At 38.0% G+C, this 21,999-nt stretch overlaps 1 protein-coding gene across 3 annotated transcripts in view; it reads left to right on the forward strand.

The window, feature by feature from the left end:
• The window catches only part of Tbck (TBC1 domain containing kinase), a 169,716-nt gene that overhangs the window by 68,680 nt on the left and 79,037 nt on the right, over positions 1–21,999 (forward strand). For all 3 annotated transcript variants that reach the window (XR_008216275.1, XM_052730057.1, XM_052730056.1), the window contains exons 20-22: positions 2,020–2,105; positions 19,295–19,331; positions 20,989–21,150. Coding sequence is in view for 2 of the 3 variants with exons in the window: in XM_052730057.1 (XP_052586017.1) it covers positions 2,020–2,105; positions 19,295–19,331; positions 20,989–21,150 (285 nt within the window). In the remaining variant the exon portion in view is untranslated. The remainder of the gene's footprint in view (positions 1–2,019; positions 2,106–19,294; positions 19,332–20,988; positions 21,151–21,999) is intronic.

Genomic DNA, 21,999 nt, shown 5'->3' on the forward strand with positions numbered 1-21,999 from the left:
CAATCTGAGCTCTCATAACCACTTATAAAATAATCACTCAGAAGCTTATATTAATTACAAACTGTATAGCCTATGGCTGAGGGTTCTTGCTAGCTAGCTCTTACATCTTAACTCAACCCATTCCTATTAATCTATATTTTGCCACATGGCTTCGTGGAATTACCTGTTCTCTTACTTCTTGCTTCTCCTGGAGGCAGCGTCTCCTGATTCCACCCTTCTTCACTCCTGTCTTCAGTTTTAATGTACCACCCAACCTTATTCTGCCTCGCCATTGGCCAAACAGCTTTATTTATCAACCAGTGAGAGCAAAACATATTCACAGCATACAGAAAGACATCCCACAGCAGATTCTGGTTTGGAGCACATGTTACCACAATCTTATTTAGGTCCATTAGTATGTCATGAATAAAATAGTAAGCTGCTGGAACAATGGGGAAAGTGTGAATGTAGTCTTCATGTCGAACTGGACAACTTGTAGTAGGATTAGAATAAATAAAATGTGCATGCGTGTGATGTGTTTGTGTGTGTGGGTGAGCGTGCATGCACACATAATTGTGTGTTGTGGGGTGTCCCTGCAAGCTTAACAGCCTGCAGTGAAATGATCCACAGAGACAAGAATGAAACTCAGCTCAACTTAATTAGCTACTACTAGTTCAAACTTAAGAAGTCTGACACTAGGTCATTTATTTTAACCATGTTTAAACATAGCACAAATTTGGCAAAAAAGTTTTCTGATGACAGCTAACTCAGTTCCATGTGTACAACAAAGCTTAAGACATGTTTACATTGGAACTCTTTGCAACATACATATGGCTTCTTCCATAAAGATGGTTTCTGTTGACTCAGAAACAATGCTCAAGATGGAGTCTAGGGAGAATGACTGAGGTAAACAATGCCTGTGGGAGTCAGGATTGGCCTGGCCTGCGATAACACAGAAGTTACTTAGGCTGTTGTAAAACACAAGTTCCATCTCTCATAAGGATGGTTTTATAGACTCAGAAGCAATGCTCAAGATTTAGGGGGAAAGTCTGGCTTAAGCAAACATAATATTCTGGGGGATTCAGGTTCACCTGGCCCTACAGATAGCAAAGGATTATGAGGTTGTAAACTACATTTTCTCAGTGTTCAGGAAAGAAGACAGGTAAATATCTCCTTCCTTTGAAGAAATAAGCCTAAGTGTTTAACTTTTCCTGACTTTTCCAGTGCTTATCTGTGTGCACAAGGACCTTTTACCCTCTACAGTGTGTGGGGGGTGGGGGGTGGGGGAGTATGGTATGCACATGTGCATGCAGGTATGCTACCCCATGTGCATGCATGTATATACTGGAAGGTGAAGTTAGATGTCTTCCTATATCACTCTCCACCTTATCTCTTGCGACAGGGTCTCTCACTGAACCATCTTTTTATCCACAAAGATCTCTCTCTGGCACAACAAAAAATATTTTCAGTTACCTACTGTTTACCTACTTTCCATTCATTGTAGTTAATTAAGTTCATATTTCTACATATGCCAAACATAGATTTGTAGGTAGGAAAAAATTTACAACTAGAAAAAGTGCTGAAATTTGTATAGAAACCAGTTTGGGGCACAGTTACTCTCCTGTGACTGCTTGTCTTTCACTGTTCCTTACTTCCGGGTCTTTTCACCTTCTGAACATTCAGTCAATGAGAAACCAATTTACTGTTGCCAGAGCAAATGTATTTGTACAGTTTGGTTGGAAAGCATCAGTCATCCTGTGTTTAATTTGTGACTCAAGAAATAACAGATAGCTCTGAAAGTAAACTGTGATAGAGTTTATTGGTCTGTCTGTTTAATACTTAGCATTGTGATTGAAGTAGTAACAGAATACACTGTATTCAATACTTAAATATATATATATATGGAAAATACTATATTAAAGAACCCTGGCTTCGTGGCACAGTTGGATTCTCACTCAGCACAAGCTATGGTTCACTTATTGAAGTCTTTGATGTAGTTGGTGAAGACAATCATGGTCTTCAGCATTGTTGTCCTTTCAGAGTACCTGACTGTGTTCTCTCAGATGATTGCGTTCCACGATCCAGAGCTAAGTAATCATCTCAATGAGATTGGCTTCATTCCTGATGTAAGTACCCCGCGTGCATTAGCAGAACAGGAGGTGAAAAGTGATAAAGTCAAGCAGAAATGGCAGAATAAAAGATGCTATTCTTAAATTGCTTAGATCATAAAATGTCTGCACAAGTTGTTGAAACTAACTATAGCTTTGTGTTTGTGTTGTTACTTTCCATGTCTTCATGTAAAAGAAGATAGAGCTTCATTTTTCTTGGCATACTTACTATTAACAATTTGTTGTTTAAAACCCAGTGAAGAGTGGATTAAAAATAATGTTTTTATGAATTCTTCACAAATTTCATGCAGTGTATTTTGGTCATATCTCCCGTCTCTCTCTCTCTCTCTCTCTCTCTCTCTCTCTCTCTCTCTCTCTCTCTCTCTCTCTCTCTCTTTCTGCCTATCAACTTTGTGTGTGCACTGCTGGTCACTTCTCCTTCTTCTTTCTCCTCTAAACCCATCAAGTCCGGTGTGTGCTGTCCAAATACCTTGAGTGTGGGGCATGGTCAACTTACTAGACAAACATGTTTTATTCATTTGTGCTCCAAAGGGCTTTCACCTTGACTTTATGATGTTTTTGGCTACATTTTGAGAAATTAGACATTGCATCCTGAATATTTTGGTATTTGGCTTAGTATACTACTTTGGAAGCTTTGCCAGATTTTGGCACTCTGTTAAGTTACTCTGTAGTACACAGCAAGTAAAATTCAAAGGTAACATTTAAGAGTTAATTAGGATGTGGCCTAGCCACATCCTAATTATTTTCATTTCAGACATTTATTTGTTCTTCTTTTAAAAGTCCAGAGGATAAACATGTATCAAAACATCACCACATTGCATATAAATAAAAGAAAAGTTAAAAAAAACTAATAACATGTTAACATTTGTCAAGGGCATTTAAATAGTAGCAATATAAAGGGTTCATTTTAGTTTTTAACTTTTTAATACTCTGAATATCTCATTTAATAATTAAATTGAGAAAGCATGGTTTTCCTGCAAGTAATTATGTTTTCAGAGATTTGTTCTATTGAAAAGTTATTGGTAAGGGGATATATTGGTGAGGCATATTTTGCTAAAATAGGAAAAATACTTTATAAGGTGGTATGGTATTATCTTATTTTTGTAAAATGAAGTATATGTGAATATATCCAAAGAAACAGTTAAAAGTTATACTGCATAATATTAATTTTGATTATCTTAGGTTAAGGAAGTTTGTGGTGGTTATTTTGGGAGAGTAAATATAGTTTAAAATTACTGTCATTTCAAATGTTATAATATTTGTAATATAAAAATTTAAACCATGTCATACACAATATTTAGTAAGTTATTTTGCCATGATATATAGAAAAATTGTGATTTTTGTTGAGACTCAAGGGACAGAAAGTTGAGAATTCTTAATGTACGTGTGTGTGTGTGTGTGTGTGTGTGTGTGTGTGTGTGTGTGTGCATGCACACACATCTGTATCTCTGTGTGTGTGGCTGAACAAATTTACCAAGCAGTATTTCATACTTCCTGCATGTTTCCTTCTGTTTTTAAATGTTTATAAATAACCAGATGATTTTTAACTTCAACCTGAAAAGGCTTGTGTGGAGAATTTAGTAAAAATAAACTTATGAGAAGTAAACAAATAACTTTGGGATAGAGATTTCTCGGTCTATCTTAACCTCTCCATTTCCTGATCAGTGTTTTCTCTGAAAAGTTTCTGTCCTGAAACTGGCTGTTGAAAGGTGAGGGGGAAAATATTTCTCTGAATACTCCATACATTTTGAAGTACTGACGACAGCAGTGATTAAGTAAATGTGTGGAGAGTGTTTGATATTTAAAACTAACTAATTAGTCCTAAAACTTAAACTCTGACTCTTACCCCTTGGTTCCAACCATTGGCGTCCAGTCTGCTACCTCTTCTATTGGGAAAACAGAAAGTCTACCTTCTCTAATTCTATTGGTCTTTGGATTGGCTTCAGGAAACCTACCATATCACCCCCATTACCAGTGGCAGGTGCTACCTGATTTGGAGAAAAACAGCTTTTGAGTGTGAAACTCAGTAAGGGCTAAAAAGAGCACACAGGATTCAAACAGCATGAAGACAGCTATAATTACTGAGCTTAAAAAAAAAAAAACTGTAAAGCAAACTAACCAGTGTACATATTAAGTATTCATTTCATTACATTTCATTTATATAAATTTTGTATGAATATCTTATCTTACATTGTGAATTTGAGAAATAATACTAGATTAATCTTATGGTTGAACTGTAGAAATTATAAAGGAAATGACTGCTATATTAGCAGTGGAATTCTGTTTCTGAGAGGACAAAAGTGACTAAAAATTTAGATAGAAACTAGGGGTAATTATTTTCAAAAAACTTCACTTAAATTAGCTAAAGTATATTGTAGGGGGCAGCTCCCACATGTATTTACCCAAGGACTCTTGAGGAGTGAGGGATAAGAGATTTATATAGAAATATAGAGGATAGAGATGGTTAGAAACAAAGGATAGCCTCGGGAGGGCCTGGGTCAAAACCCACCAGCCCCTTCTGTCTCTACTAAAGGGCTTTTAAAGGAATGCCAAGGGGTGGAACAAAAGACCTCCCCACAGCACAGCCAAGTGCAGACCATCCCAGACACCTGGTGACCATGCCTGTGATCAAGCCTAATGCAGCCCTGCTGTATAAAGTAAGCTCAGATCTCACTAGAAAACCTTTGTGGGCTCCCACAGTATACTTACAACTAAAAGTAAAATTACATTACTTCAAAGTTATAGACCAATAGAAAATATGTAGACTAACATGATTGAAATTATACATGTAGTCTGATCAAAATCCTTAAGCATATTCATGAATATAGGTGTTACTAAGAAAACATCAAAGGAAGATCATTTAGCTTTGTTTTAGTAAAATAAAATATTGAATTATAAAGGATTTAAGAAGTGGAAAACAAAACCAATAAACAAGCAAAGCACTGTTAAAGCGTAATAGGAATATAGTATACATTTACTGTGTACTAGTACTGTTCTACCCTTATAATGATTCATCAAATACTCCAAATTTATAAACAGTAACTGTTAAGTATTTATTCATTATGCCAATTTGGGAAGGATTAGTAACATGGAAATAAAACTTTAGATAGCAACAGTAAGAATATTTTATGAAAAATTAGTTGGAAAATCCACTTTTAGAACATTATAGTAATTTTTGTATTATTTTAAGGGGAAGGTAAAATATGCATTGTTTTTTGACATTGAGTCAGGAATTCTTTCATGTTTGGAACTTGATTTGCCCGTACTTTCAAGCTTATAAATTAGCCTATTACTGTTTCCTGGACACTACCAGAAAACTCAAGACTCCAGCATGCGTTGGCTAGCAGCATGGGTCTCAGACTATGTGTTTGTTTTCCCTTACTGCCAAATCAGATCCTAAAGGGAACTCGACTGAGGGCCCAGGGGACACCTACAGGAGCAGTGGACGGTCATGCAGGACAGCCACCATGGGTTTAGTGAGCTAACAATGTCTCATTGGCAGTGAGTCTGTCTTCCCATTGTTCCTGGAAGGCGGCTTCTGTTTGTTCTGAGTTTCTAAGAAAACAGATTTTATCTGTTTATACAGCTGCTTTTTCTTTAATATTTCTTTTCATACAGTGTATTCTGATCAGTTTCCCCTCCTTCACCTCCCCTACTCCACACCTTCATTCTTTCTATCTTTAGAAAAATAAACAAACCAGAATAGAGCAAAACAGAGAAAAAAGAATAAAAACAAAGTACACAGAAGCACATATGCACGTAAAGATGTACACTCTCAGAAAACCCATAAAACAAAATCAAGAAAAAAAATCAGAAGCCAAATTTATCAGCAAGAGATCAGTAAAGTAAAAACTGCCCAGACAAGAACTATATGGCAAAAATAAGTAAATAAATAAATGCATAATTAAATAAATAATAGAACAAATAAAGTCTAAAAAAAAATAAACACTGAGTATGTTTTGTGTTTGCAACCTACTGCTGGGCATGGGGCCTGACCTTTAGTATTGTTTGTATACCCAATGAGTCTTCATTGGAGAAAACTAATTTTATCTTTGCCTTTGCAAGTGGTTGGCAATCAGAGATAGCTTTTTGATTTTGGTTGGAAGATTGTGTCCACTTCCCATCTCAGTGCTAGAACCCCATCTGGCTTGGGCCTGTACTGGCTCTGTGCATGCTGCTACATTCTTTGTAAGTTCATATGTGCATCAGTCCTATTGTATCTGGAATACATTGTTTCCTTAATGTCTTCCATCTCTACTTACAATCTTTCCACTTCCTACCTCTTTTTCCAAAAGTTCCCTGACCCCTAAGGGGAGAGGTTTTATGGAGACATCCCAGTTAGGACTGGATGTTCAAAGATCTCTCACACTGCACATTGTCCCCATATACTACAAGTAGAAGTTTTTTCTGATGTTGAGCAAGAGGCTGATCTATGAGTATAGCAGAATTTCATTAGGAGTCATATTGCTACATTTCTTTAGCAGAACAATAGCATTTGGTTTTCCCCTGGTCCCAGATTCTTGGCCAACCGAGCAGTGTCAGACATTGATTCCGTCTCATGGAGGAGGACTTGAATCTAGATAGTGGTTGGTTACTCCCATAACTTTTGTGGCACTATGATAGCACTATATCATGTAGGCATGTCACTATTGTAGATCAATAGCTTGTAGCTCAAATAGGTTTATAGCTGGTTTGATGTTTACCTTTCTCCTCTGGTAGCATGCAGAGTACTCTCCAGGACCATGGACACTATTCAGTAGGCGTGAAGGCTCTCATTAAGTACCAAATTGACTTCTCTATGTTCAATGAGATATGTAGTTGTTTTCTTCAGCAGTGGGACGTTGTAAGTCTGCTTTTTTTTTTAAATTTTTTTTATTTGTATGTTGCAATACAATTCAGTTATACATATCAGCCACGGATTCCCTTGTTCTCCCCCCTCCCGCCCCCCTCACCTTCCCCCCACCTCACCCCCCATTCCCACCTCCTCCAGGGCAAAGCCTTCCCCGAGGACTGAGATCAACCTGGTAGACTCAGTCCAGGTAGGTCCAGTCCCCTCCTCCCAGGCCGAGCCAAGCGATCCTGCATAGGCCCCAAGTTTCAAACAACCAACTCATGCAGTGAGCACAGGACCCGGTCCCACTGCCTGGATGCCTCCCAAACAGATCAAGCCAATCAACTGTCTCACCCATTCAGAGGGCCTGATCCAGTTGGTGACCCCTCAGCCATTGGTTCATAGTTCATGTGTTTCCATTCATTTGGCTATTTGTCCCTGTGCTTTATCCAACCTTGGTCTCAACAATTCTCGCTCATATAAACCCTCCTCATTCTCGCTAATTGGACTCCCAGAGCTCCACCCGGGGCCTAGCCATGGATCTCTGCATCCAGATCCCTCAGTATTTGGATGAGGTTTCTAGCACGACAGTTAGGGTGTTTGGCCATCCCATCACCAGAGTAGGTCAGTTCGGGCTGTCTCTCGACCACTGCCAGCAGTCTGTTGTGTGGGTATCTTTGTGGATTTCTGTGGGCCTCTCTAGCACTTTGCTTCTTCCTATTCTCATGTGGTCTTCATTTACCATGGTCTCTTATTCCTTGTTCTCCCTCTCTGTTGTTGATCCAGCTGGGATCTCCCGCTCCCCCAAGCTCTCTTTCCCTCGACCCTCGCCCTTCATTACCCCCACTCATGTCCAGGCTGTTCATGTAGATCTCATTCCATTTCTCTGTCATTGGGCGATCCCCGTGTCTTTCTTGGGGTCCTGTTTTTCAGGTAGCCTCCCTGGTGATGTGAGTAGCAGTCCAGTCATCCTTGTTCCACATCTAGTATCCTGCTATGAGTGAGTACATACCATGTTTGTCTTTCTGAGTCTGGGTTACCTCACTCAGGATGATTTTTTTCTAGATCCATCCATTTGTCTGCAAACCTCATGATGTCATTGTTTTTCTCTGCTGAGTAGTATTCCATTGTGTATATGTACCACATTTTGTTTATCCATTCTTCAGTTGAAGGGCATCTAGGTTGTTTCCATGTTCTGGCTTTTTAATGCAAACATCTTTTAAAAAATAAGTTAGAACATAGCAAATAGTTACAGTTATAGAAAGTAAGCCAGCACAGTGCTCCAGGGCTGTGACCTCAGCACTAAGAGGATAAAGCAGGAGAGTCACATGTTCAAACCCACCATGCATGATGACAGTGATTCCCAGGCCAGCCTGGAACTGCATAAGAATCCAGCTCAAAATAAAAAAAATATATATAACTTCCAAACCAATAAGAAAGATGAAACAAAAAATGCCCATCCTGATCCTTTCAAAACAAAGAGAGAATATAAAGTGTAAATGAATTAAATTGTCTATTAAGGGAGATTTTTAGTTTATATTTTAAAAAATCCTCAATATGCTATCTTTAAGAAATGAACCTAAAAATGTTAAAAGGTACTGCTCAAAACAGAAATTTTTTTTAAAAGTAAAACAAATGTTGACCCCAATAAAAAAGGAGAATTTAGTGATGTAAATATAGACTGTAAAAAGAGAATAACACAAACTCAAATGTGGAACTTGGTATGTGACAGAGATGGTTCCACAAATCCATTAGAAAAGAACCAGTGAGTAAATGATCCTGGTGCAATGGTTAACTCTAAGGAGGGACTGTGAATCAAACCATATCCTCACACCATACATAGTTAATTCTTGATCTACTAGAAGGCCTAATGTAAAATGTCATGTTTAGAATATATGTCCATGAAAAAAATGATTGCAATTATTGAAGCACATAACAAATTTTGAAGAAAGAATTAGAATTGAGGAATTGTACAAAGGACCTCCATTGTATGGATAATTTATTGTGATTTGAAAGTTCTTTGAAGAAAGTATGACAAACATTAAATCTTGTTAAATCTGAGAAGTCCTTTGAAAGTTTCCTCCTGTTTGGCTTTGCACAATGAGTATCTATGCAGTAACTCAGTAATTTTGATATGATGCATTTTTATGTTCTCCTTCCCATTGATGACCTACTCCTTAAATTAGTAAGACATTTCACATAATTTTTTAAACTAATAATAGTGGGGGTGTAATCAAAATAATATTAATGTACTCAAAAAAAACAAGAAACAAAAAAAACAAGCCAGGCAGTGGTGGCGCACGCCTTTAATCCCAGCACTTGGGAGGCAGAACCAGATGGATCTTTGTGAGTTCGAGGCCAGCCTGGTCTACAGAGAGAGATCCAGGAAAAGCGCAAAGCTACACAGAGAAACCCTGTCTCGAAAAACCAAAAAACAAAAAAAAATAATATTAATGAATGTGATTCCTCTTATAAGTCGTTCATGAATCCTGTGGATGGAATGTGTCCCTCTGTGAAGTATTTTACAGTCTACAGAGCAAACTCTGGACATCCCTAATACCCACCGCCCTCTAATCATGCTTCTGCATCTATTTCTGGGAAGTTATTCTCCATCTATTTCCAAGTGCCCTCTAGGTAGTGGTTTCTCACTATTTTGAATGTAGCAGCAAAAAGAAAACTTGAGGGGGAAAGTAACTATATCTTAACCCATAGAGAAGTCCCTTGCACAGAAAGTTAGCAAATGAAATTTTTTTGCAAAATAAAGAGGAAATGTTAGCTGGATGATTTTAAAAACAGCAGCTACTCTTGTCTTTTAATCTGAAGAATGACAAGCAAATTAGTGACTGCCGAGAGAGGAAAAATGAGTCCTCCTCATGGATGTGCCTCTGATTGGTTATCCAGTATACTGGTCAGCCCTAAAGCATAAGAACCAACAATGAATGGTTCAGCAGGTTGTGTCTATGTATTAATTCATATGTATGCACATAACAATAATAATTGAAAAAAGAGGCCATGGATTTGAGAGGGGGTGGATAAGAGTGGGAGAAGGGAAAGAGGAATACTGTAAATAGACTGTATATGAAATTTACATTTTTAAAAATAAATTAGCTTTTTTAAAGAACAAAATTTCACCTTGTAACCATATTTGAAGTTTTAAATTTGGAGATCTTTGACAGTGAGTAGTTGTGATAGTGTGAGATGAAATGGGGAATTTTTCTGACTTTTTTTTTTTTTTTTTTTTTTTTTTTTTTTGGTTTTTCGAAACAGAGTTTCTCTGTGTAGCTTTGCGCCTTTTCCTGGAACTCACTTGGTAGCCCAGGCTGGCCTCGAACTCACAGAGATCCACCTGGCTCTGCCTCCCGAGTGCTGGGATTAAAGGCGTACGCCACCACCGCCCGGCTTTTTCTGACATTCTTAATCATATCTTACTTGCATTTCATCAGCATGTGTATGCAGCGTTCTTTTATTTTTCTCTTCAATTATTATCATCAGTACTTTTCCTTTAAAATTACTTTTGAGAAAATTGTGACGATGCCTCTAACAATATTTCGAACTAGAATTCATCTAAACGAAGAGTAGGTTCAGTGATAATGAGATCCCAAACCGAGTTCCCACTCAAGAACTAATCCTATCAAAGCAAGCCTTCATTAATCCTCCACCGTTGAAATGCAGGCGCCTATTGCAGGAGAGATTGTGATTTCTGGCTCCCTTCCATTTGCTGTGGGTCACAGAACTCTGAGCACAGAGCAGTGCTGAAGCTTAAGTAGCTTGGGATATTGTGCACTGATGTGATGCCTAGATTATCTAAGTCACGGCAGTTCTGTGATTTACATATAAATAGAGTAGGTAATATGTATTTGGAGAAGTTGGGGCCAGAGTGATTTTTATCATTCTTTCTTGATGCAGTTCTGCTTCTGTAAATATACTAGGTACTTAAAAATGAGAATAGAAAAGTATGCTTCCTCATTCTTAAGGGTACAGGTTTTTTTCTAAAATGTTCAGAATAGTATTCAGCTTGCCTCTTATGAACAACTGTCAGGGGACCATTAAGAAATGACACTGGCTAGCTCTCAGCAGCATGTATCCTTTGACCTTACTGTCTCGGTGGAAGATAACACTAACAAATTCACTGATACAGTGGTTGGGCATTGTCAATTAACTGTAGGTGATAAAAGATGTTCACACTACCACTAATCTTCTCCCTGTTTAAAAGCTTTTGCTTTCATTTTGGCTGGGTTTATATATGTCAACAGAAAGTATAGAATGTTTTTAGTTTCTTCATTTGTTTCTGGCCTTTAAGAAGTTTTAGCTTTTAGTCCAAAGAGACTACTGACAATGAGCTTTTGATTTTTTATCAAAATACATTGCAAGGAAAGGTAGGAAAATTAATACTTTATTTAGAATATCCCAAAGTAAGATTCCCGTTGTAGACTATCTACAATCCTAAAGGGTGTTGTTGTCTACCTGGTGGGATGAGCCTGCTTTAACTCTAATGCCCATGACCTTTAAACGCAAATAACTTACTAAGCTCTATTTCATAGTAAGGCTTGGCTACTATCGTAGCAAGCGCCCAAACCTCAGACACCACAGGTTTATTATTCCTACCTGGGAAGACAAAATAATAGTTTAGTAACTTTTTGTTTAAAAGAATCACTTGTGATTTAAATATCTAACAAGTGCTGGTCAGCAAATTCTCAGTTGAATCCCCAGATATGCGGTGTTTCTAATCTAATGTATCCTCATACTGTTGATAGGCAAGTGAAAGGAAACGGAATATGGTTTCCACAGCTGTTCACAACTCAGGGTCGTTGTGTGTTCTAATCTAATGTATCCTCGTACTGTTGATGGGCAAGTGAAAGGAAACGGAATATGGTTTCCAGAGCTATTCACAACTCAGGGTCGTTGTGTGTTCTTAAAATTAATGAGAAGCCCCAGGAGTTTTGTGTATGTATTTCACTGATCAGTAACTATTGAGCCATGTAGACTGTTAACAACTAGCTAGGCATGGTGGTACAAGTTCCTGGGGATCTCAGGAGTTCAAGGCCAAGATCTGGGCTCTATAGCAAGACAGTGTCTCACACACATACATACATACATACATACATACATACGTACATAAATAAATAAATAAATAAAACCAGTAAAATGTTAATAATAACAACTTGTTAACTAAAATTGTATATTTAAAAAATAACTGGTTTTGCTCAAAATAGAGAGTGGTATTGTTTTCTGTTTTTTAAGTCTCTAAATTAGAACAACAGGATTCTCATATCTACTTCTGTCTTCCATTTGTTGCCGCTTATTGTTTTGGTTATAAGTGTATCAAAGCATGTCTTAAGCTGACTTGAAATGTACAATCTAAAACTGTTATCAGTGAATTTTTCATCCTGTGTTCTATTACAGTCCATTACATTTTCAATGTCTTTTTCACCCATGCATGATGTTGTAATGTTATGTGTCAGCAATTTGGAAAATATTGGTTCACTGAGTTTTCATATCTACTAACTATGAAACATTTCATTATACAAAATCCAAAATAATCATATTTGTTAATGTCATCACTGACCATATAACAAGTCATTAAATGGTTAGGGAGGTCACTCAGAGGGTACAGTGTTTGGTGTGCAACCAAGAAGACCAGTGTTTAGATATCAGATACTCACTTAACTGACAGCTGAACATGGTGACCCATCTGTGATTTCAATGTGTAGGAAGCAGAGACAGGGCATCCTACACTAACCAAACCAGCAAGCTCTGGATTCAAGTGGGAAAGCCTGCATCAAGATACTGGTGTCGCCTGGGCAGTGGTAGATCTCACCTTTAATCCCAGAACTTGGAAGGCAGAGGCAGGCCAGCCTGGTCTACAGAACGAGTTCCAGGACAGTCAGAGCAACACCGAGAAACCCTGTCTCAAAAAACTAACAAATATAGATACCAATGTCAACCTCTAGCCTCCACTTACATGTGCATCACAAACTTACACACACACACAGTCACAATCACATAAGTATTAGAAAGCAGTCTTGTAATATTTATTCTTTTAAATTTATTTTATTTTTAAGTATGTGCCTCTGTGGAGGGATATGTGTATATATGCAAGTGTTCTTTTTTTTTGAGACAGGGTTTTGTTGTGTGTCCTTGGCTATTCTGGAATTAGCTCTGTAGAACAGGCTAGCCTCAAACTCATAGAGATCTGCCTGCCTCTGCCTCCTGAGTGCTGGGATCAAGACATGCGCCACCACCGACTGATATGTGCAGGTTCTTATGGAGGCCAGAGGTGTTGGATCCTTTGCAACTGGAGTTGCAGGTAGTTGTGAACTGCCTGACATGGTCTGGAAACCAAATTCAGGCGCCCCCTCCCCCCCGGAAGGACAACATACTCTTAACTGTTAACCCATCTTCCTGGCTGGCCCCTTTTGTGATATTATAATCCTCAGCTCAGCTCAAATGTTTCTTGTGGTAGGGCTTATTTAACTTACGTTTTGAGAAATGTTGATCAAATATCCAAGCTTTAAAGCATTATTTCTGTTATTCTTTCAAGTGAAAACAGTATCTCCTGAAGAAAGCACCACGTGGCTCAAGTGATTGTCCGCTCCTCCTCACACGTCAGTGCAGAGCACAGTGGCCTCCCAAGTCATCTCATCACATATTCCTGAAGAACTTGAAAGAGTTGTAATTTTACCCCTTTACAAACATAACATATACTTTGGGGCCATTATCTTGATTTCTGCTGCTTTATCCACTTGAACCCTTATACTGTTAGTGTAAATGTCAACCCAGTAAAAACAGTGACTAGAACACAGGATACCACCCTCACTTTTTTGAGAATTTATATGTCACACAGGGGAGACAGACCTTACAGACTAGATTATTGTATAAATCACACCTGACACTCCTTTTCCTTTCTCTTCCACTTCCTCTCTCACTGTGTGCCTCTCTCACGAGTGCTTCTACAGGTGTCCTGGCACCAAGATAGTCCCCAGCCAGATGCGCCTGATCCTCATCTTTGCTGGTCCCAAGACTGGGAGTCAGACAAAATTCTTTTATCACTCACCTAGTCTGTGGAATTATGTCACAGGAACACAAAATGGACCAAGACAATTTTAGAATAACAAAAGAATGTCATTGTTCTTCTGTTTTCTTGTTACTCTTGTGTTTTTAAACATAATTACAAATAACTAATTGGTGATGATTAAAATAATTCCTATGTGATGAAAATATTTCACAACATAGCTTTAACAGATTATTAATATCTTAAGAAAATACTTACAGATTTATAGAAGGTACCATATCTATAATTGCAAGGTAGAAGGAACTATATTCTATTTTTCAAATAATTAATAACATAGAAAAATATTTATGAGCCCACTTGCTTTGTTTTTGCCGGCATTATACAGGGCAGACAACACTGGCTAAATGTTGCCAGTTCTCGCTTGCTGTTGCTAGGGGGCAGCATTTACTTAGCAGACAGCTGCAGACAAGTACATTGCCAAGTCAGGCTCACGGATCACGTTTGTGATCCGGAGAATACTCCGAACATGTATGACATTTTATTGATTTCCAGCTTCTAACTTGAAACTGTGAAATAGCTGAGACTACATATGTTTTTGTGTTTATAATGAAGTATTTCAAAACTTAGAACCATTCAAAAATAAAATCTGTTATTCAAAATTATCTTATTCCAATATCCCATGCATAGCAGATGCTATTTTAAACTATACTAGTAGCTTGAGAAATTGCTTAATACAAAAGATATGAATTCAGCTGGGCCTCATGGAACAAGTCTGTCATCCCAGCTACTTGGGAGTTTGAGGCAAAAGATTCAAAATTTCATAGCTTTTCTTTGATACAGAGGGCCTTCAGTTTGGGAGCAGCCTAGACAACTTAGTAAGATAAGTCTGAAAATAAAAATTTAAAAGAAGGCTAAGGATATACTATGCTTTCCTGGCCTTGGATTCAATCTCTAAGTCCAAGACATCTCCCTCAAAAAAAAAAAAAAAAAAAGGAAATTAAAAAATAAGAATTTTAAAATAGAAAAATGGAGAAAGAATAGAGGAATTATGCTTTACATAGTATCATTCTATCTCCCTGGTCTTAATTTTATTGGTAAGAAGTATCTGGTGCTAGTAACTATACCTCGGGGTCTCTGAGTTATCTTAAATATGTTCGTTGAATCTGGATTATCACTTTTCTAATATCATTGGAGTAATCTTCACTCTACTAGTTTTAAACCCTTTAAAAGTAACTGTTATCCAAGTATGTGTCTATGAAAGTAGATTTGATGATGTTTCCAGTGCTCCTGTATTTAATATGAAAATATTCTTCCCAGTAGTAGTCAGAGACTGGGTCCTTTCTTCATTCTTTCATGCTGTTTGAAAGTACCATCTCGGGAGCATTTGATTCTAGATTCTGGATATCTCTATTTTATATTTCCTTCATTGTTTAAACAAATATTTGGGTGCCTATTATATGCTATGTATTATTATATCCCCTGGATATATTAAAGGGGTAAATACTACAAACACCTGAGCCTTCACATTTTTGTAGAAAACAATGACATCATGAGGTTTGCAGACAAATGGATGGATCTAGAAAAAATCATCCTGAGTGAGGTAACCCAGACTCAGAAAGACAAACATGGTATGTACTCACTCATAGCAGGATACTAGATGTGGAACAAGGATGACTGGACTGCTACTCACATCACCAGGGAGGCTACCTGGAAAACAGGACCCCAAGAAAGACACGGGGATCGCCCAATGACAGAGAAATGGATTGAGATCTACATGAACAGCCTGAACATGAGTGGGGGTAGTGAAAGGCGAGGGTCGAGGGAAAGAGAGCTTGGGGGAGCGGGAGATCCCAGCTGGATCAACAACAGAGAGGGAGAACAAGGAACAGGAGACCATGGTAAATGAAGACCACATGAGAATAGGAAGAAGCAAAGTGCTAGAGAGGCCCACAGAAATACACAAAGATACCCACACAACAGACTGCTGGCAATGGTCGAGAGACAGCCCGAACTGACCTACTCTGGTGATGGGATGGCCAAACACCCTAATTGTCTTGCTAGAAACCTCATCCAAATACTGAGGGATCTGGATGCAGAGATCCATGACTAGGCCCTGGGTGGATCTCTGCGAGTCCAATTAGTGAGAATTAGGAGGGTTTATATGAATGAGAATTGTTGAGACCAAGGTTGGATAAAGCACAGGGACAAATAGCCAAATGAATGGAAACACATGAACTATGAACCAATGGCTGAGGGGTCCCCACTGGATCAGGCCCTCTGAATGGGTGAGACAGTTGATTGGCTTGATCTGTTTGGGAGGCATCCAGGCAGTGGGACCGGGTCCTGTGCTCATTGCATGAGTTGGCTGTTTGAAACCTGGGGCCTATGCAGGATTGCTTGGCTCGGCCTGGGAGGAGGGGACTGGACCTACCTGGACTTAGTCTACCAGGTTGACCTCAGTCTGTGGGGAAGGCTTTGCCCTGGAGGAGATGGGAATGGGGGTGGGGGGTTGGGGGAAAGGTGAGGGGGACGGGAGGGGGGAGAACAAGGGAATCCGTGGCTGATATGTAGAACTGAAGTGTATTGCAAAATAAAAAGAAAAAAAGAAATACATGATAAAGAGATAAGTAATGGGACTAGAGAAGTGGCTTGGCAGTTAACTTTTGCAGAGGACCCACATTCTTTTTCCAGTACTTATATGGTGGCTCACAATCCTGTGTAACTCCAGTTTCAGGGGATCTGACTCTCTCCCCTGGCCTCCAGGTACTTGCATGGTATACATGATACATCCTGGCAAAATTCTCATACATGAAATATTTTTAATATATACCAGAGATGTTGCAGGATTATCCACTGTAAATGGAGCACAATGAGCAAGCATGAGGTCACGTGGTAGGATATGGAGGGAAGAAGACTGAGTATTACAGATACATCATCACCACTGACTTTATTTTAGCACCACAAAGAAACAAGATGGTTTTAATAGAATAGTGATCCCTAATATAATTTCATAACAAGATCATTCTGACACCTTGCTGGCTGAAATCCAAGAGCAGGGAAGGATAGAATGCAGTAGGTTTGTCATAACTGTGGAATAAGCAGGGCATGAGATGGTGGTGGCCTGATCTGGATGTTAGCAGTAGAGGTGGTGAGAAGTTCTCACTACACACAGATAAGTATTTTGAAGAGAGAACAGCAAGTCTGCTCGTGGCCGATACAAGGTGTTTAAGAAGAGAGGCGTCAAGAACGATTGCAAAATTGTTTTTTATCTTAGCAAGTGGTGCTAAGTGCTTAAGTGCTCTTAACTTAAATGTAGATGTAGAAACGTATGTTTGGAGGTACAGAGTTTGGAGGAAGTTTCAAGAGCTCAAGTGAAGAAAGAGAGAGTGAGAGAGAAAGACAGATAGAATAGATATTTTGAAATGTATGTTTGGAATTTATGGGAAAGGGCTTGGAGTAGAGTTGAAAATTTGCCAGTCTTCATACTACAATCAGTATTTGAAGAAAATAGAAAAAAAATAAAGTTTCTAGGAACTGAACTGTAACAGTACTGCGTTTAAAAACCAGAAGGATGAAGAGAAACTTCGGGGTGCGGGGAGAAGCAAGCACACAAACAAAATGGATAAGCAGCAGTGAAAAAAAAAAGTTAGAAGAAAACTATATCAATGTGTTGTCTAGAAGCCAAGTAAAGAAAATGTGTCCTCATAAAGTGGGTGTGGTCAACAATGTCTGACCTTTTGGAGTGATTAAAAAAAAAAAGGATTAACAGAGATTTAGCAACATGGAAGCCATCAATGGCCAGGGCAACAGTTTCTTTGGTGGATACAGTCAAAAACCTGACTGGAATGAAATGAGAAACTATGAAATGAATAAATGCTGCTCTTTACTCTCAGCTCCATAGATCTTAGAGCTATGACTTACCTGGTCACTGCCTGTCCTGTGTGTCTGCTAACAGTCTTGGCTTGTCTCAAGTGTTCAGTCCTATTTGTTGAATAAATAAATAAATAAAAGAGTGAAGTAACCTTTACCCACAAGAAAGTTCCCATCTTGGTAAAATGAGGCCAGCAGCTTCTGCAGCTTTGCCATTAACACCCTAGCTTGTAGCTCTGCTGTTGTACCACATAGCTACAAAGCATCTCAGTCTCTTTGACATGTCTGGTTCCTCTGCAGAAGTACAAAACATTTTATGTTGGGTGAATGAACAAAAGTGCTCAGAATGAATTATACAAAGCATGTGATAATAAGCACTAATAAAATTTGACCAAAGATTCTTAATGAAAAACAATTGGCTCTCATCAAAATGATCAGCAGTAATATAATTGATGTTATGTCCTTAAATTAAATCACCCTTGTGTTTTTAAATTTAAATTAAGATATAGAACTTATACTTTGTTAGATCTTATTATTTTTTATAGTGCAAACTAATTGCTAGGAAGCCACATATCTATCTGAGCTTTCTTGTTTACATTTGCAACATCTCTGGAAAGAAGTCTCAGCCTGTCAGCTTAAGTCAGAGATGATGTAGAAATCAATGTTCATTGTTTTGCTATAGTATTTATATTTTAATAAACTATATAATTTTACTTTTAGTTCTTGACTGGCCTTTGATAGTGTACATACTCTTGTGTATACAATGCCAAGATGGTATGCTACTCCCCTCATAAATTTATAATTGATAGGTGCTGAAAGGATATTTATCTAAGAAGGTAGTCTAAGCCTTTGTTTAATTGTAGCCTGTATTCACTCACAAATTATCTTTATTTTTAAGACTTGCTATTAAGAGTTCCAGTCCAAGAACAGGAGCAGATGAAATGAAATGCCCAGCCCAAGTAGAGAGGCAGAACAGAAAGGGGGCATTAATTCTTCCTGAACTCTCCTTCTCCAGGATTCTTAGTGGACTGGATGATGCCTACTCACACTGGGAGGGCAATCCACTTAGCACTTTTTCAAAAGTTAGTTCCACCTAAAAGCCTGCTCAGAGACACAACCCAAAATAATGTGTAATCCCTAATCTGAACATCCTAATATTCTGTCAATTTAACATGTGAGATTAACTATCATAAGGAACTTTAAAATCTGAGAAATAATTTTTCTACAGCTAAAACCTATGCACTTAAAATTTATTTACTATTACTGCATTTGGTTTGGCCATGGCCATAAGCATACTCATTGGTAAATATAATAATATATTCGTGATAATAACTATAGTTACCTGCATTCTTTCATATTTTATTAAGTGGAATAGAACAAAACAGTGTTTTAAACCATTAAGTTTGGTGATCATTCTAATTATGCCTTTTACTTTCTCTTCGTCCATGTCCTGTGCTCCTGGTCCACTTACAGCTCTATGCCATCCCTTGGTTTCTTACCATGTTCACTCGTAAGTACTATTTCTTCTGCAGTGTTATCTAAAGCACAGCCTCATTCTTCCTCAGAATTCTAAATTTATGAGAATATTAAATAAATGTATTGTGCATCTTTATAAAATTTTAACATGATGTTGTTTACAGACAGTAATTTCAACTCTTCTGGCTTTAAAAATTAAAAAGACATTGAAAAGGATTAAAATCTATTTTGCATGTCATATACAGCTTTATTCCTTTTTAAGAAGAGAATTCAACATCAACTATAGAATTTACATCATGTTTTTGAGTCCAGTTTTCAGCTGAATTGGCTTTCTAGATGTTCTCTATTAACTCATGGTTTTATTTCCTAAACTGGGAATCCTCTAAAAATTAATCATGTTATGTGACTATGTAATGCTTTAATCAGTTACTATACATTTTATCAGTGACTATAATGGACAGCCATGCTTAAATGCAGTACACAGGATAAATGAAATAACATTTGAAATAGTGTAGAAAGATATTCACAGTACTATAAAGTGAGAAAGAAGTTACATTTTTTAATTAATAGAATTTTGGTGGGAATTTAATAAAACAATTGTTTATGATACACAATGAAAATATTATCTTACACATAAAGCAATTCTAAAGTTCAACTATAGATATAAACTTGTGTAGATAATGTTACTAAAAGAAATTCTGAATTGGATAAATATACTAATTATTAATGGGAGTCAGAAAATGTAATGTCTGACCCATCTGATAATAGTTTACTAAAGGGCCTTAGGAAGCTGTAAGTTAACAGAATCAGGGGCTAGAGAGTTGGCTGAGTAGTTAAGAGAACTTGCTGCTCTTGCAGAGAACCAGTTTGGTTCCCAACACCCATATTGGGTGGCTCACAGCTACCTGTAATTCAAGCTCGAGGAGGTCTAATGTTCTCCATAGACCCGCAGACACTTGCATGCATGTGCACACACATACGCACCCAAACACACACACACACACACACACAAATAAAAATCCTTTAAAAAAATTTACAGTCAAGTGTAGCATGAATCTTAAAGGTACTTATTAATAAAATCAAACCTGAGGCCAGATATTGGGGTGAATGCTGGAAGATCAGAGAAGCAGAACAAGCCACAACTAACTCACCTTGACAATTCCTCAGCTGATCCTGTTTCCTCATACTGGAAGCCTCTGAGTCCTTATCCAGAATGAATCTCAGCTGAACTGCGCTGCTCAAAGCCTAAAAGCTTAACCAGCCTAGTTCCTGGTTTTCACACCTTATATACTTTTCTGCTTTCTGCCATTACTTCCTGGGATTAAAGGCTCACTTCTTGGGATTAAAGGCGTGTGTCACCATGCCTGGCTGTTTCCAATGTGGCTTTGAACTCACAGAGATCCAAACGGATTTCCTAGGATTAAAGGTGTGAGTGCCACCATTTTCTAGGCTCTGTATCTAGCGGCTTTTCTGTTCTCTGACCCCAGATAAGTTTATTAGGGTGTACAATATTTTGGGGAACACAATACCACCATAGTCAAGCATTTTATCAGCACAGTTTAACATTTTAGCTCTTAAAATTAACAACCTTGACCTTGAAGTAATAATACTCGTATATATAATAATGCAGCTATTATATTTTTTATAAATTTGGTTTTTGTTTAAGTACATTTTCTAAACTCTTTCTACAGATGTATTTCCACTGCACAAAATTTTCCACCTCTGGGATACATTACTACTTGGAAATTCCTCTTTCCCGTTCTGTATTGGAGTAGCCATCCTCCAGCAGCTGCGGGACCGGCTTTTGGCTAATGGCTTCAATGAATGTATCCTTCTCTTCTCTGACTTACCAGGTATGTAGCTAAATGAAGGAATCGCTTCATGCAGTTTTGACTGTAAAATAATGAGCTATCTTAGCCGTTTGAGAGAATCATCCAGCCTTCAGAATCTCTTCTGCTTGGACCCTGTTTTCACTGTCAAGATAATCAGTGCTTTTTGCTAGCTCAAGAATGCAGAAACTAATGTAGGTCATACTAAGCCACTGTGGATTATTCCCATCACAGTAATACCACTAAAAGGGTAAAAGATCATGGCTGTGGGGGAGTAGCATATTTACCCTTTGCTTAGGACTCAGCCATTTATCTTCAGCTGATGGAGAGTAAATAAAGGCCACTCAGGAAGGTGTTTGAGAATGTGTTTATATAAGGATGGTATTCACATGGAACTTTGCTCCCTCCTAGCCACAGCTGCTTGGTAACAACTTGACAGTTTAAGAACAGGAATCACTGTCCTTTTAGGAAAACAAGTCAAACTCTATAGAAATATATTATGTAATAGAAGATAGTGACTAAGCTGTGTAACATTTTCACAAGGGGAAGTTTGAAACCCTTGGGCCGAATGTTTCAATGAAGAACTACAGAAGACAACTATGGTTTGATTCATGATGCTGAAAAGATAGTCTATGTGGCTACCTAAGATGTCATATATATGTAAAGTGTGGAAAGCTACTTTGTGAAGAAACTCAATGTTTTTAAGATACAAAATTTGGGCTGAAGAGAAGACTCAGCAATTACAAGCACTTGTTGCTCTTGCAGAGGACCCAGGCTTGGTGTCCAGCACTGGCTAACAGATGCCTAACAACCATCTGTAACTCTAGTTCTAAAGGATCCAATGCCCTCCTCCTGCCTCTGTGGGCACCAAGC

Source organism: Peromyscus californicus, unplaced genomic scaffold (genome assembly GCF_007827085.1).
Source record: "Peromyscus californicus insignis strain IS unplaced genomic scaffold, ASM782708v3 Scaffold_9__1_contigs__length_137607984, whole genome shotgun sequence".
In the NCBI taxonomy this organism is placed as follows: Eukaryota; Metazoa; Chordata; class Mammalia; order Rodentia; family Cricetidae; genus Peromyscus; species Peromyscus californicus.